This window comes from Gracilinanus agilis, chromosome 4, assembly GCF_016433145.1.
Source record: "Gracilinanus agilis isolate LMUSP501 chromosome 4, AgileGrace, whole genome shotgun sequence".
NCBI lineage: Eukaryota > Metazoa > Chordata > Mammalia > Didelphimorphia > Didelphidae > Gracilinanus > Gracilinanus agilis.
The window spans coordinates 190,717,355-190,730,350 of NC_058133.1; the positions used below are offsets into that span (position 1 = coordinate 190,717,355).

Below are 12,996 nucleotides of genomic sequence, written 5' to 3' on the forward strand. Positions count from 1 at the left end.
ATTAGAGAGAGACCTGATTTATCTTGCCTAAGAAAGGCATTCATCCAAGCTATTCAACCTCAGGAAATCAGGATCATGGCAGACCATGGAGACTGGCCAGGAAGAGACATAGGGTAGGAGACAAAGCCTCCAGAAGCATTAGTCTACTGTGAGTTGGGTTTAGTGCGTGAGAAAAAGGGCAAGATGGTTTAGCTATAGAAAAAAAAAAATGGAGTGTGGAGCAGTGTGGTCTAATGGAAAGCTCCCTATCTGGCACTGGAATCCAAGGATTTGAATTTGAATCCTAGCTCTAGTACTGTCATTCATTCATTTTGTACAACTTTGCACAAGTTATTTCATAAAATGATGGGGTTGGACTGGATAGATGCTCTCCAAAGTCCTTGCCATTTCTATGTCCAAACAAAGGCAGCTTAGCATGGTGGATTGTGTACTGGACTTGACCTCAGGAAGAACCATCTCAGTCATTTATTAGCTAAGTGACCCTGGGCAAATCACTTCTACTGTCTAGGCCTGTTTCCTTATCTGTCTAATGGAGACAGGAATAGCCACTGCCTAGCAAAGGGTGTTGTTAGGAGAAAATGAGATAATGTATTTCAAGTGCTTGATTAAACTTTAGGTACTCAGTAAGTCAGAGGTACTATTCTGGGCCAAAAGAAACAATTTACGACAGAGTCTGATACATCAATTCTCAGGGCCATGGGCTGCACACGGGTCACCAGCAAGGAATGAGGAAAGAGTACCTATGTTTTGTAAGGGAAAAGCAACTGAATGGGCAAAAAAAGCAAAGGGAGGGCTTTTTAGTTCAGGGGGATGTTTTGAGATCCAGGAACTAATAACTGGGGTGGATAAGGAATTGGATCCATCTTTGAGTGTGGCCAGAGGTAGCCAGGAAGCAATTTGAACAGTAAAATAAGTTAGTCTGATGAAACAACTTCATAAAGAATTTGATCATGTTGGAATGAACTGAAGCCCAATAGTAGCATTCTGGATCATCAGATCATATGTGTAGAGTTGGAAGAGACATTAGAACTCATCCAGGGGTTCATAAGCTTTTTGGGGTGAATTTCTTGGGCAGTCTGGTGAAACCTATGGAGCCATTCTCAAAAGAATGTTTTAAAATGTCAAAATAAAATGCACAGGTTTACAAAGGAAACTGATTATGTTGAAAGAAAGATGTAATTTTTTTTCCCCATCCAAGTTATGGACTTTCTAAAATCTACCCAAGGACCTATTGGGGGTCCCTTGACCCCAGGTTAAAAACCTTGACTTAGTCTTCATCATTTAGAAATGAAGACACTGAAGCTCAAGGAGGATAAGTGACTTACTCAAGATCATATGGGCAATAGAGATGGAATTTCAACCCAGGTCCTCCAATTCCAGAACAGTAATCTTTTTACTATACTTTGCTGCCTTTCCACATTGAGAGAATTATCCAAAATATTTGTTTCTGGGAAATGATTTATTAAACGATCTTTGGAACATGAGTGCCCATAGCTTGCACAGGCTGGAATACCCAACATCTTTGGACTGTAGCTCTGGGCTCTGATGTGTTCTGCAAGCACAAAATGGAAATCAAGAGACCAGTGCAAGAGAATTAATTTTCTTCCCAGATTCATGGTGGCAAGCTAAAGAAAAACCTCTGATTCCTGCTTGGCATAAGCCATCCTAAACTTGGACAGAATAAAAAGGTGTCCCAAAGTCTTGGATCTCTGCTTTCTAGGAACCCTTGCCTCCAGAGGGAGGCATTCTCAGACCAGGATGATAGAGAGGAGGTGGCTAAATGGGTAGGAAGGTGGAGGGCACTGGTGATCTGTTATCATGTCATATGCCCTGAGAAAGGCAAAGAGCCAGCCAGATGGCCAGATGACAGAGACAGAGATCCAGAAAGTCAGAGTGAGAATGAAAATTAATGGGATTATTACGAGAAAAAAGAAAATCATCCCTTTTTTTGGTGGGGATTTTAGAATGATACACGGTAGCTTGGAGAGTTACACCAAGATAATTATGGACATACACACTAAGATTAGAGAAATAGTGCAGAAGTTTATGGGAAAGCTAATCTGAAGTAATGGCAGCTAGGTGGTACAGTGGATAGAATGCTTGACCTGAAATTGGGAAGACTCATATTTCTGAGTTCATACTAGCTGGGTGATTGCAGGCAAGTCACTTAATTCTGTTGACCTCAGTTTCCTCATCTGTAAAAGGAGTTGGAGAAGGAACTGGTAAACCACTCCACAGTGTCTTTGCCAAGAAAATCCCAAATGGGGTCATGAAGAGTTGGACAGGACTAAAAAATAAACAACTATAGTCTTAGGTTCCTATTTCACAGAAATCTCGGAAGGAGGTGGTGGTGGGGAGGGCCTAAGAGTTGGGGGAAGGGGCACGTGTTTGCTCAGACTAGTACAAAGAACCTCAGCAAAGAATGTTGCAATCAGGGAAAGATACCATTTGATAACACGCTAGCCAACACTTTCTTGTACTGACCAGGCTTTGAAAGATTTACTCGAATTACAGGGATCCTGGGGAAAGTCTAAACAGACAACTTAGGGATAAGAATATTGTTTTTTTTTTAAATCAAGGGTTTTTGACTCAAATCTTCCTTGGAATGGACTGTGGGAGAAGTTTTGAGAGGCAGTATAGAATAGTAGATAGCATTTTGTACTTAGAATGTGAAAAACCCAGAAAGAATCAAATCTCACCATACACTACTAGAGGTGTGACCCTGGGTAAGTCATATAACCCCTCCATGCCTCAAGTTTCCTTAACTGTAAAATGACGGGCTGGGATAGATGGCTTCTAAGGTCCCTTCTAGCTCTAGATGTTTGTCCCATAAATCTGATTCTAGTTTTGCACATGGACTGTAAGGGTTAACACCGACTTCCCTTGTTCTCAACAGCAGGAAGTTTGTCATGGACAAGAACCACTGGACCTTTTATTAGTTTTTCCTGGGTGGGAAGCTAAATAGGTCTAGTGAGATATCCACAGGACAAGGTTAGGTGTGTACACCATAACCTTTGAGTAATTCCCAAGAGAAGCTCATAAAATTCTTTAAAAGGGTTGGGAAATTACGACTTGAGAAGCATAGATATGCCATAAAAGCTTCCCTTGCAAATCATATCTAGTTTGTGAACATTTCATATGATTTTTAAAAGCATCTTTAAATCTCATCTTGATTTCTCAAGCCATGTTCAACCTTTCTTCCTCCCCCCAAAACTTCCTTTCCTTTCAATGCCTTTGCTTGATAGCTTTTATTTTGGCTCTCTTGGCTTCCCCTTTCAAGCATCTCTCCTTGGAACATGGCTTTAAAGAGGGAACCAGCCCTGGGACCAATAGGCAATGGGGTTAGTTAGCCCTAGTTTAGTCTTCCTAAATCTCTGTGAACCTGGAAAAGCAGTGCATACTCTCATCATAGATCTCCATGCCCACCTAGTCCCAATTGAACCTAAATGGAAATCTTTTCTACAGAACACCTGACAATTGGCCGCCCACCCTTTGCTTGAAGATCTTCAAGGAGGGAGAACCTACTCTATCCCAAGGTAGCCCATTCTTCTTTGGAAAACTCTAATGATAAGGAAGCTATTCCTAAACCTAATTTGCCTTTAAAAAAAAAGAAATTTGTCTTTTTGTGACTTCCAACCATTTCTCTTAGATCTACCCTCTAGGGCCAAGCAAAATAAACTGAATCCTTATAGATGCAAGACCTTCAGAAACTTGAAATTCCCATTAAGCCTTCTCTTATCCAAGGGCAATTAGAAGATGGGGCTTCTAATTGGGCTTAGAATTAGAAGACCCAAGTTCATGAGTTCAAATTTGGTCTCAGAAAGTTACTAGCTGTTCGTGACCCTGGGAAAGTCACTTGACCCTGTTTGCCTTAATTACCCTCATTTGGAAAATGAATTAAAGAAGGAAAATGGTCAACTACTCAAGTATCTGGGCCAAGAAAACCCCAAAATGGGTTCACAGAGGGTAGGACATGAACCAAAACATCATAATAATAGTCAAGCTACACATTCCCAAGTCTCCAACTGATCCTCAAATAACATACTCTGAATGAACTTTGCCATCCTAGTTGCCATCCTTTGTACGCTTTCTAGCTCATCCAGATTCCTTCAAATGTGGCATCTAGCACTGAGTATAATAGAATGGAGCACGATACTGCTAGATGTTCTGAAAAGATTTGGCAAGCTCTCCTGCCAGAAGTACTAGCCCTCGTAGAACACCCTATTCATCCCTGTGATTGGGCATCTGTGTATAGGCAGACCTTCCAAAGACTATAACAAGAAATTATATGACCATTGGATCATAGGTAATATAAACTCATACTTATATAGTGGTTTTCATGATTTACAGAGACAGTCCTCACAATAATCCTGTGAGATAGGTAGTACAGACATTACCATTTCCTCTCTATAGATGAGAAGATGGAGGCGTACAGATTTGTTAAGAGTCACGAAGATAATGTGTAGAGCCAGGATTTGATCATTTGCTTCCAAACTCAGTATTCTTCTTACAGTACCACATTGCCTCTAAAAAGAACAGTGAGGGAAGATCAAATGGGAAAGACTTAGCCACTCTGATCAGTACAATGATCCAAGACAGTTCTAAAAGCCCCACGATGAAAAATGCTCTCCAGCTTCAGAGAGAGAATGCTCTTAGTGCAGATCAAAGCATATTTTGCTTACTTTCTTTATGTGTCTTAGTTTGTGTGGGCAATATGTGTTTTTTTTCATGACATGGCTAATATGGACATGGGTTTTATATGACATCACATGTATAATCAATATTCATCAATCTAATCATATTGCTCACCTTCTCAAGGAGTGAGGAAGAATGAGAGAAAAAGAGAGAATGTAGAAATCAAATTTTTAAATGAATGTTTTAAAAAGCAACATGTAATTAGGGAATGTTTAATTGAAGAAATAAAATCACTGGAAATAAAAACAAACAAACAAATAAACAAATAGAATAGTGGCTGATGTTTATAGAACACTATATAGCTGACAAAATACTTTATGTAAAAATTTCATCTGATGATCTCGTGAGCTAGGTAGTAGAAATATTCAAATAACCAATCAGTCAACATTTCTTAAACACTCACGTTTGGGCCAGGTACTATCCTTAGATCTAGGGAGACAGAGAGACAAAAAACTGAAAAAACCTCCACTTTCATCTGGGGAGACAACATATAATATACGCATTATATGCACGCAGAGAATAAATACAAAAAAGGGAGTTTGGGAGAGAGAGAACCAGTAGTTGATAGGATCAGGAAGACATCATGTAGATGGTGATGTGTCTTGAGCTGTTTCTTGAAGGAAGTAAGGAATTCTTTAAGGTGGAGGTAAGGAGAGAGTACATTTCAGGCATGGGACTGATCAGGGTAAAAGCAAGGAGACGGAAGATGGAATACCATGTGTAACAACGGAGAGGGCCATTTTGATTGTTCTATAGAGTATGGGAAAGAGAGCATTGTATAATGAAGTTGAAAGGATGGATTGGAGACAAGTTGTGCTTCTAAAGATAGGCTTTAAAAGGAGTTGATATTTTATCTTAGAGATAATAGTGAGCCACTAGAATTTATTGAGTAGGGGAGTGATCTGATCAGATCTTCATTTGAGGAACACAACTTTGGCAGCTGTGTGGAGGATGGAGTGGAGGCACTTGAGGCCAAGAGATCATTCAGGAAGACATCGCAATAGTTCAGGCAAGAGATGATGAGGACTTCATGGATTGGTGATTATATACTTGGAGAGAAGGGGCCACATGCCAGCGATGGTATAGAGGTAAAGTGGCAAGATTTGACAACTGTTTGGATACTGGGGTGAGGGAGAGGGAGAGGTGGAGGTGCCATCTATGTGTCTCTTTAACCCTTAGCTTTCTAGGTGTACAGAGTAAGTTCCCTTCTAGTTCTAAATCCATGAGCCTGTGATGTTTGATTAGGACAAACATTGACAGATAATTCGAGGCACAATAAACTCTTTTTAGGGTTAAGACAGTTTTCATTTTTATCTTTGTATTTCTGAAGTACCTGGTGTTTGTCACAGAGTTGATGTTTAAGAAATGCTCACTGGAATTAATAATAATTCTTGCTATTGTTTTTGATCCTTAATTTTTGGAAAAGACCAATGTCACCACAGGATGATGTCTTGATTTGTGAGTGAATCGGATTTAAATAAGGCAGAATTGCACAAAGTTGTTAGCTTTGCTCTCTCTCTCTCTCTCTCTCTCTCTCTCTCTCTCTCTCTCTCTCTCTCTCTCTCTCTCTCTCTCTCTCTCTTCCAGAGTCATCCAAGTCCAGTGGCAAGACAAAGTCAGAAGTCAAGATGAATGGTGATGGCCCAGGATGCAGTGCATTTTTGATGTCTGACCAAGCTTTAAGTGTTCCACAGTATCTATCTACTTCAGCCACCTTCAAGGTCGTCAGAACGAATTGTTCTCATCCACCTCTTCCACCAGGAGACATCTTCACTTGCTTGGGGTAGACATTCCCCTAACTCAGCAATGGATTTGGTCACTTTCAACTTGGTTTAGCCCATCTGCTGTGATGGTTTTACCACAGTGTTACCACTGCATATGCAACAGCTTCTTGGAGCCACAGATGAGAGTTGGGTAAAAAAGATGGACTCCAGAGGTGTTTGAAAAGCCCTGAAAAGGGATCAGCAAGCCCTCACAGTAGAGGTGCTAGTCCTCTCTGAACATGCCATGTACCTCAACAATAAACAACAGCAACAACAATAATAACAGTAATAATGACAGGTATAATGATAAGGCTTGTATTTTCATTGATCTAGGGAATTTCCATATGACCAATGCAGGTCAGCACTTTTTCTACAACTTATGGTCTTAGAGTATAGGGCACTGAGGTGGTATATGACTTGCCCAGTGTCCCACAGACATGTGTCAGAGGTGGGACTTGAACCCATGTCTTCCTGACTCAAGGCTTACATTCTATTTTACTGTGATTCCTCTCATAATACTAATAATAATATTTGACATTTATATAGCACAATAAGACTTGGAAAGTTCTTTTTGCATATATCAACTCATGTGAGTCTCACAACTCTGTGAGACAGGCACATGCAATATTATGCCCATTCTACATATGAGGAAACTAAAGCTGAAACAACTAGCAATTGACACAGCTGAAATTTTTATTCATATTCAGATAAAAATATTACTTTTTGTTCTTTAAACTCAACTGTCTATCTGTTATACCTTATTACCTCTCCAGTTTTGGGGAAGGTGGGATAGTAGGGGGAAGATTAAGACCAAGAGACAATGATGGAGTCCACTGAGGCATTCTTAGGGAGGGCAGGACCTAAGTGTGTTATTTTATGAAGCCACTCCCTATTAATAGATCTGATGTAATAAAGTTGTAATAAAAATCTTTGAAGCTGTAATAAAAATCATATTCCATTTAGGAATGACAGCAATATAGAGTCCTGACTTAGCAAACCAAATTCAATGCTTTTTATGAGACTAGGAATCCTGGATAGTTATCGAAATCACATACTAATGAGATTAACCTTCCAAAATGGGACTAGAGTTTCCCAAGAGAAGACAATTTGCTAACATGACAACACCCAACAGAAAGGGTATATAAGTGCTCTCTGGAGGAAGGAGAATCCAGAAGTTGGGCTTTCTAACTAATCTGCAGGCTTTTCCTCCTAACATCATGACTTCCCAAATCTGTACTCCCACATTCTCCACTGGGTCCTTCAAGGGCCTCTGTGGCACCAGTGGTGGCTTCTCTCGGATCTCTTCTGTCCGCTCTTTGGGCTCTTGTAGGGTTCCAAGTCTCTCCTGCAGTGGTGGGTCAGTCTCTTCTCTTAAGCTGGGCTCCTGTGGTCTAGGGAGCTATCTACCCAACACCTCTTATCTGTCCAGTGGGTGCTATACCTCTGGCTTTGGTGGGAGTGGTGTCTGGCTTGGCGAAGGGGTTTTCAATGGCAATGAGAAGGAGACCATGCAATTTCTGAATGACCGCCTAGCCAACTACCTGGAGAAGGTGCGCATGTTGGAGCGGGAAAATGCAGATCTGGAGAAGAAGATCCGGGAGTGGTATGAGACTCAGATCCCATACATCTGCCCTGATTATCAGTCCTACTTCAAGACTATTGAGGATCTCCAGCAGAAGGTAACAGAGGAACACAACTCTAATTGCTAAATAGTTATGTATCTAATATGGAGCTCTCTTCCCTGGATGGGGCATACTGGGAGCTATCCTCTATCCTTCCAGATAGAGTTAGAAGAAAACTGGAGCTTAGCACAGGTGTCTAGAACATTGTAGGTTGTTAATAGGTGCTTTTCAACCTGATTCAAGTGATGCTATCTCCCAGGAAGTTTCATTGGCTTTTTTTATTCTTGACATTTGTATTTCCAGGCCCTAGCTAAGTAAGTGTCTGGCTCCTTTTTGCTTGGTTTGTGTCCTTTATACTTGAAGAGGACCAAAATGACATTCTTATGTTGGGATCAACGTACAGTATGTTCAACTGTGTTTGATCATACCAATATGAGCTCAGAAGTCTCTACTGCAGGTCAGGCACAAATATCTTGTTAACATTTGAGATGGAGATATCTCTAAATTTGGGCATCTTGAATTTATGCTACTGCAGTTCTGTTTGGCTCCTAGAATATAGCACTTTCTTTGATGAGGGCGTGCTGTATGCCTCCTGGTTCCTATTAGGCACTTGTTAGATTCTTACTGATTGATTCAACCCTGCCATTGATTAGCATCCATGATGAATGTAGGCTAAGTGATATCTGACTTGGGATTGACCTTGAGGGCTACTGAAGAACACTCACATCTGTTGTGATCATCTCACAGGGGTCTGTCTGGCTGTCTTTTCTCATCATCTCAGGGAGTGCTCAGGGCTGGATCAGCTAAAGACCCAGGGGGATGATCTCAAAGATGACCTCTCTGACAGTCTGCTCCCTTTCACCAGCACTTGTGTTGGCACTTAGTCCCTAGCCCTGACTTCTTGGTGCCTTTTGCTTTCTAGATCCTGTTGACCAAAGCTGAAAATGCCAGGCTGGTTCTGCAGATTGATAATGCCAAACTGGCTGCTGATGACTTCAGAACCAAGTGAGTGGGACTCAGTGGGAAACACCCCTCACCTCCTGTTTTATGTTTTGTATCTAAGCCTTAGGCAATGGGTAGATTGAAAAAAAAAAGATTGAACTTAACATTCTTCTGCTTGTCAATGACCCTCTCCACCTCTTTCACTCTCTCCAGGGACTTATAGATTTTCAAAATAGGCAATATGAAGACCTTTTGGGAAAGGGATGAAGAAGAGGAAGTCCTATCTCCCTTTTAGAGCAGAGAAAGAAAAGCTACATGAAAAATATAGTGATGCTTTTATGTTCGAATCAGACTTTAGCTGAAGGACAGTGAAAAGGGAATTCTGATGTGATATATGACTCCTTCTGTTGCCTAGAGACAGTTGTGGTGTTGTGAATAGATGGCATGCCTGGAACCAGCAAGACCCGAGTTCAAGTTTTGCCTCTGACACATATTGGCTCTGTGATTCTGGGCAATTCTCTTTTATCTATCAGTTCTCAGAGTCTCTTTTAGATGCAAAGCTGCAGAGTTGCTACTTACTGGTTGACATTGGCAGATAGTGTTTGCTCACCTGGGAGTTCTCTCTAACCAGTAAAGTCACAGACCAAGTCCCTTTTCCTATATTGTCTGTTTCTAGGGCCCTGTATGCAATAATCACTTAATAAATGCACATCAAATTGAATCATAGGTATGAGACTGAGCTATCCCTGCGCCAACTGGTAGAGGCTGACATCAACGGCCTTCGTAGGATCCTGGATGAGCTGACCCTGTGCAAAGCTGACCTGGAGATGCAGCTCGAGTCCCTGAAGGAGGAGCTGCTCTGTCTCAAGAAGAACCATGAGGAGGTTAGATAAGGGCTGATGTGGGAATGAAGGGGCTAGGGGGTACCACTCAGGGCTTCTTTTCTTGAGGTCTATAGGGAAATTTCAGAGGCTCTAGGAACTTGGATCAGAGGAGAAGATTAATTCTTTATTGTCACTAGCCACAACAACAAGCATGTTGAGATGGGGTCTATAGACTTCACCAGATTCCCAAAGGAGTCCAGTATCCAAAAAAGGCTTAGAACTGCTGGATTACATGATCTCAGGGGTCTCTTTGGGCTCCGTTTCATAATTCTAGATAGTGAGAAGGGCTTGTGGTTTTGTTGACAAAGGACCTTTCCAGAGGAGAACTTCCTCAATCAAAATAGGTGAGTATCTCCTCTACAATTAATAGTCATCAAAATCTGCCTAGTATACTGAAAAGTTAAATGACTGTGAGCTTTTCAAGAACAGGGACTATCTTTTGCCTCTTTTTTTAGCTTCAGTTCCTGGCACATAGTAGGTACTTATTAAAGACTTAGTGACTATCTGATAAGGGTAACAGATAGTATATGTCCGAATTGGGACTTGAATAATAATAATAGTTAATATTTTATGCAGCACTTACTATGTGCCACAGGCACTTTGCAAAGCACTTTACAATTTTTAACACACTTGATTTTCACAACAACCCTGGGAGGTAGGTGCTATTATTATCTGCACTAGCTGCAGATGGAGAAATGGTGGCAAATGGGTTCAGTGGCTTGCTCAGGGCCAGATTTGACATTAGGTCTTTTGGATTTTAGTCCCAGTACTCTATCCACTCTACCACCTAATTGCTCCTAAATTTGAACCTAATCCTTCTAGATTGCAATTGTTTTAAGCTTTCTTCTGAGGGCCCCCAATATAGGAAGTCATCCTATTCCTATCTGGACCACAGAGTGGAGATGGTCAAGCTTAAGGAACTAGAACTAATTGTTCTCATCTGCTCATTGTAGGAAGTCAGCATTCTTCGAGGTCAGCTTGGAGACCGGCTCAATGTGGAAGTGGACGCAGCCCCACCTGTGGACCTCAACAAGATCTTGAATGACATGAGATGCCAGTATGAGACCCTGGTGGAGAATAACCGCAGAGATGTGGAGAATTGGTTCACCACCCAAGTGGGTATCAGAGGGAGTCAAACAGGGAGACTTTAAAAAAAATAACTTTTACCTTAGAATTAGTACTATATATTGGTTCCAAGACAGAAGAGTGGTAGAGGCTAGGCAATGGGGGTTAAGTGATGTGTCCAGTGTCACACAGCTAGGAAGTATCAGAAACCAGATTTGAACCCAGGACCCCAAGCTGCCCTCAAGCAGGAAGACCTTTAGAGGGATGCTGAACCTCCTGACCATGCTCTGTTGCCTTGTCCGTTTTAGACAGAAGAGCTGAACCAACAAGTCGTGTCCAGCTCTGAACAGCTCCAGTGCTGCCAGACAGAGATCATTGAGCTGAAACGCAATGTCAACGCTCTGGAGATTGAGCTGCAGACCCAGCACAGCCTGGTAAGCAGCCCTGGCTAGAATTCCTGGAAAATAACCAATTGGTATAGACTTACCAGTGACCACTGAGCTTCCAGCCTATCCCTAGGTGGCTTCCCAATGGAAATGCCACAGGGATGCCTAACAACAGAGCACGAGATTCATCTTATTTCCCCATCTTTTCTTTGCAGCGAAATTCCCTGGAGTCCACTTTGGCAGAAACAGAGGCTCGCTATGGTTCCCAGCTGGCTCAGTTGCAGTGCCTGATCAGCAATGTGGAAGCTCAGCTGGCCGAGATCCGCTGTGACCTGGAGCGGCAGAATCACGAGTATCAGGTCCTCCTGGATGTTAAAGCCCGGCTGGAGTCAGAGATCGCCACATACCGCCGGCTGCTGGAAGGAGAAGACTGCAAGTAAGTGTGTGTTCTAGGCCAAACTCATGGGTGAGGGGCTAGTCAGAGAAGTGGTTAGAAATTCTGGTCCTCAGGGCAGGCTGGTGATCCCTGATTCTCAAAACCTTCCACCCCTTGTCCATGATCCCTGAAAGGAGGATGGATGAGGGAGTGGGAGGAGGCAGCAAATAAGCCTGGTACTGTGAGAGGATGCAGGGGCCAGGGAAAGAACCCCAAACAAGGAGAAATTTGCCCATGGATGTTTAGTACTCTGGGAAAAAGCTCCAGCTGTCCTACCATCGTTATAACACTGTGAAACTCAGTCCCACATAAATGAGGCAATGAGTGAGTTCAATGAATGAGATACTTTCTGCACAAGCTGTAAGGGAATGGGTTCAAAGGTCTTTGGAGGCTTCTTCAAGAAATCTGGGGTTTTATACTTTACAAAGGGGGAAAAATGGCATTTCTCATATAAACTACATTTGGACGGGTCTCCCCATCTCCCTCTCTTTGGGGAAGAAAGCAGCTCTAACCTGGGAACCCACTCTGGTCACTTTCTCCTTTACTCATCTCTCATTTTATTGAATATTGACCAAGTTTTTGGCTGTGAAATTTACCTTCCCATGGCTCTGCTTTCTCAGGCTTCCTGCCCACCCCTGTGCCACAGAGTGCAAGCCCATGGTCCGTGTGTCCTGCCCCCCAAGCGTGCCCTGTACCCCCGGCTCCCAGATCAGCACTCAGATCCGCACCATCACCGAGGAGATTAAAGATGGGAGAGTCTTTTCTTCCAGAGAGCACGTCCAGCACCGGCCCCTGTAACCATCCCGGTGCATTCAGCCTGACATACACAGCAGAGAGGAAACCTCAGTGCCATCGTGGGAGGCTGGAAGCTTCTCTGATGAATGCCTCATCCCAAGGGGGTCCCTCCTGGGCTAAGCAAGTCGCTGTGTGTGTGTGTGTGTTTTTTTCTAGTAAGATGTCTCTTCTAATCATGTTTTCAGCTTTGACATCTTTTAAACTGCAAACAATCCTTTGATAACTTCTTTAATAAATCTTGTTCTTTTGGCACAGCAAACCTGTTTCTCTTGTGATTTCTATTCATTTCCATTCACTCCCTGGGGCTGTGAGATAAGGAAGCACTTATCTATGTGAAGAAGGTGGGGTGGGAGCCTCATTAGAAATCTCTGTGCCTTTTTCTCAAGAATAATTCAGTTCAATAAACAT

General features: G+C 42.3%; 1 protein-coding gene across 1 annotated transcript; it reads left to right on the forward strand.

Moving 5' to 3' along the window:
* The first annotated feature begins 7,675 nt into the window (after positions 1-7,675).
* KRT36 (keratin 36) lies at positions 7,676-12,591 on the forward strand. Its single transcript, XM_044675767.1, has 7 exons — positions 7,676-8,137; positions 9,003-9,085; positions 9,750-9,906; positions 10,860-11,021; positions 11,280-11,405; positions 11,573-11,793; positions 12,414-12,591. Exons 1-7 carry the CDS (start codon positions 7,676-7,678, stop codon positions 12,589-12,591), a joined length of 1,389 nt encoding a protein of 462 aa, XP_044531702.1.
* The last annotated feature ends 405 nt before the right edge of the window (positions 12,592-12,996 follow it).

What these genes read in the sequence shown, in the direction of transcription:
- KRT36 (XM_044675767.1), top strand. Translation starts at nt 7,676, where the DNA reads ATGACTTCCCAAATCTGTACTCCCACATTCTCCACTGGGTCCTTCAAG. An exon ending in TTGAGGATCTCCAGCAGAAG is followed by an intron (nt 8,138 to 9,002) that starts GTAACAGAGGAA and finishes TTTGCTTTCTAG; the next exon opens with ATCCTGTTGACCAAAGCTGA. An exon ending in TCAAGAAGAACCATGAGGAG is followed by an intron (nt 9,907 to 10,859) that starts GTTAGATAAGGG and finishes TGCTCATTGTAG; the next exon opens with GAAGTCAGCATTCTTCGAGG.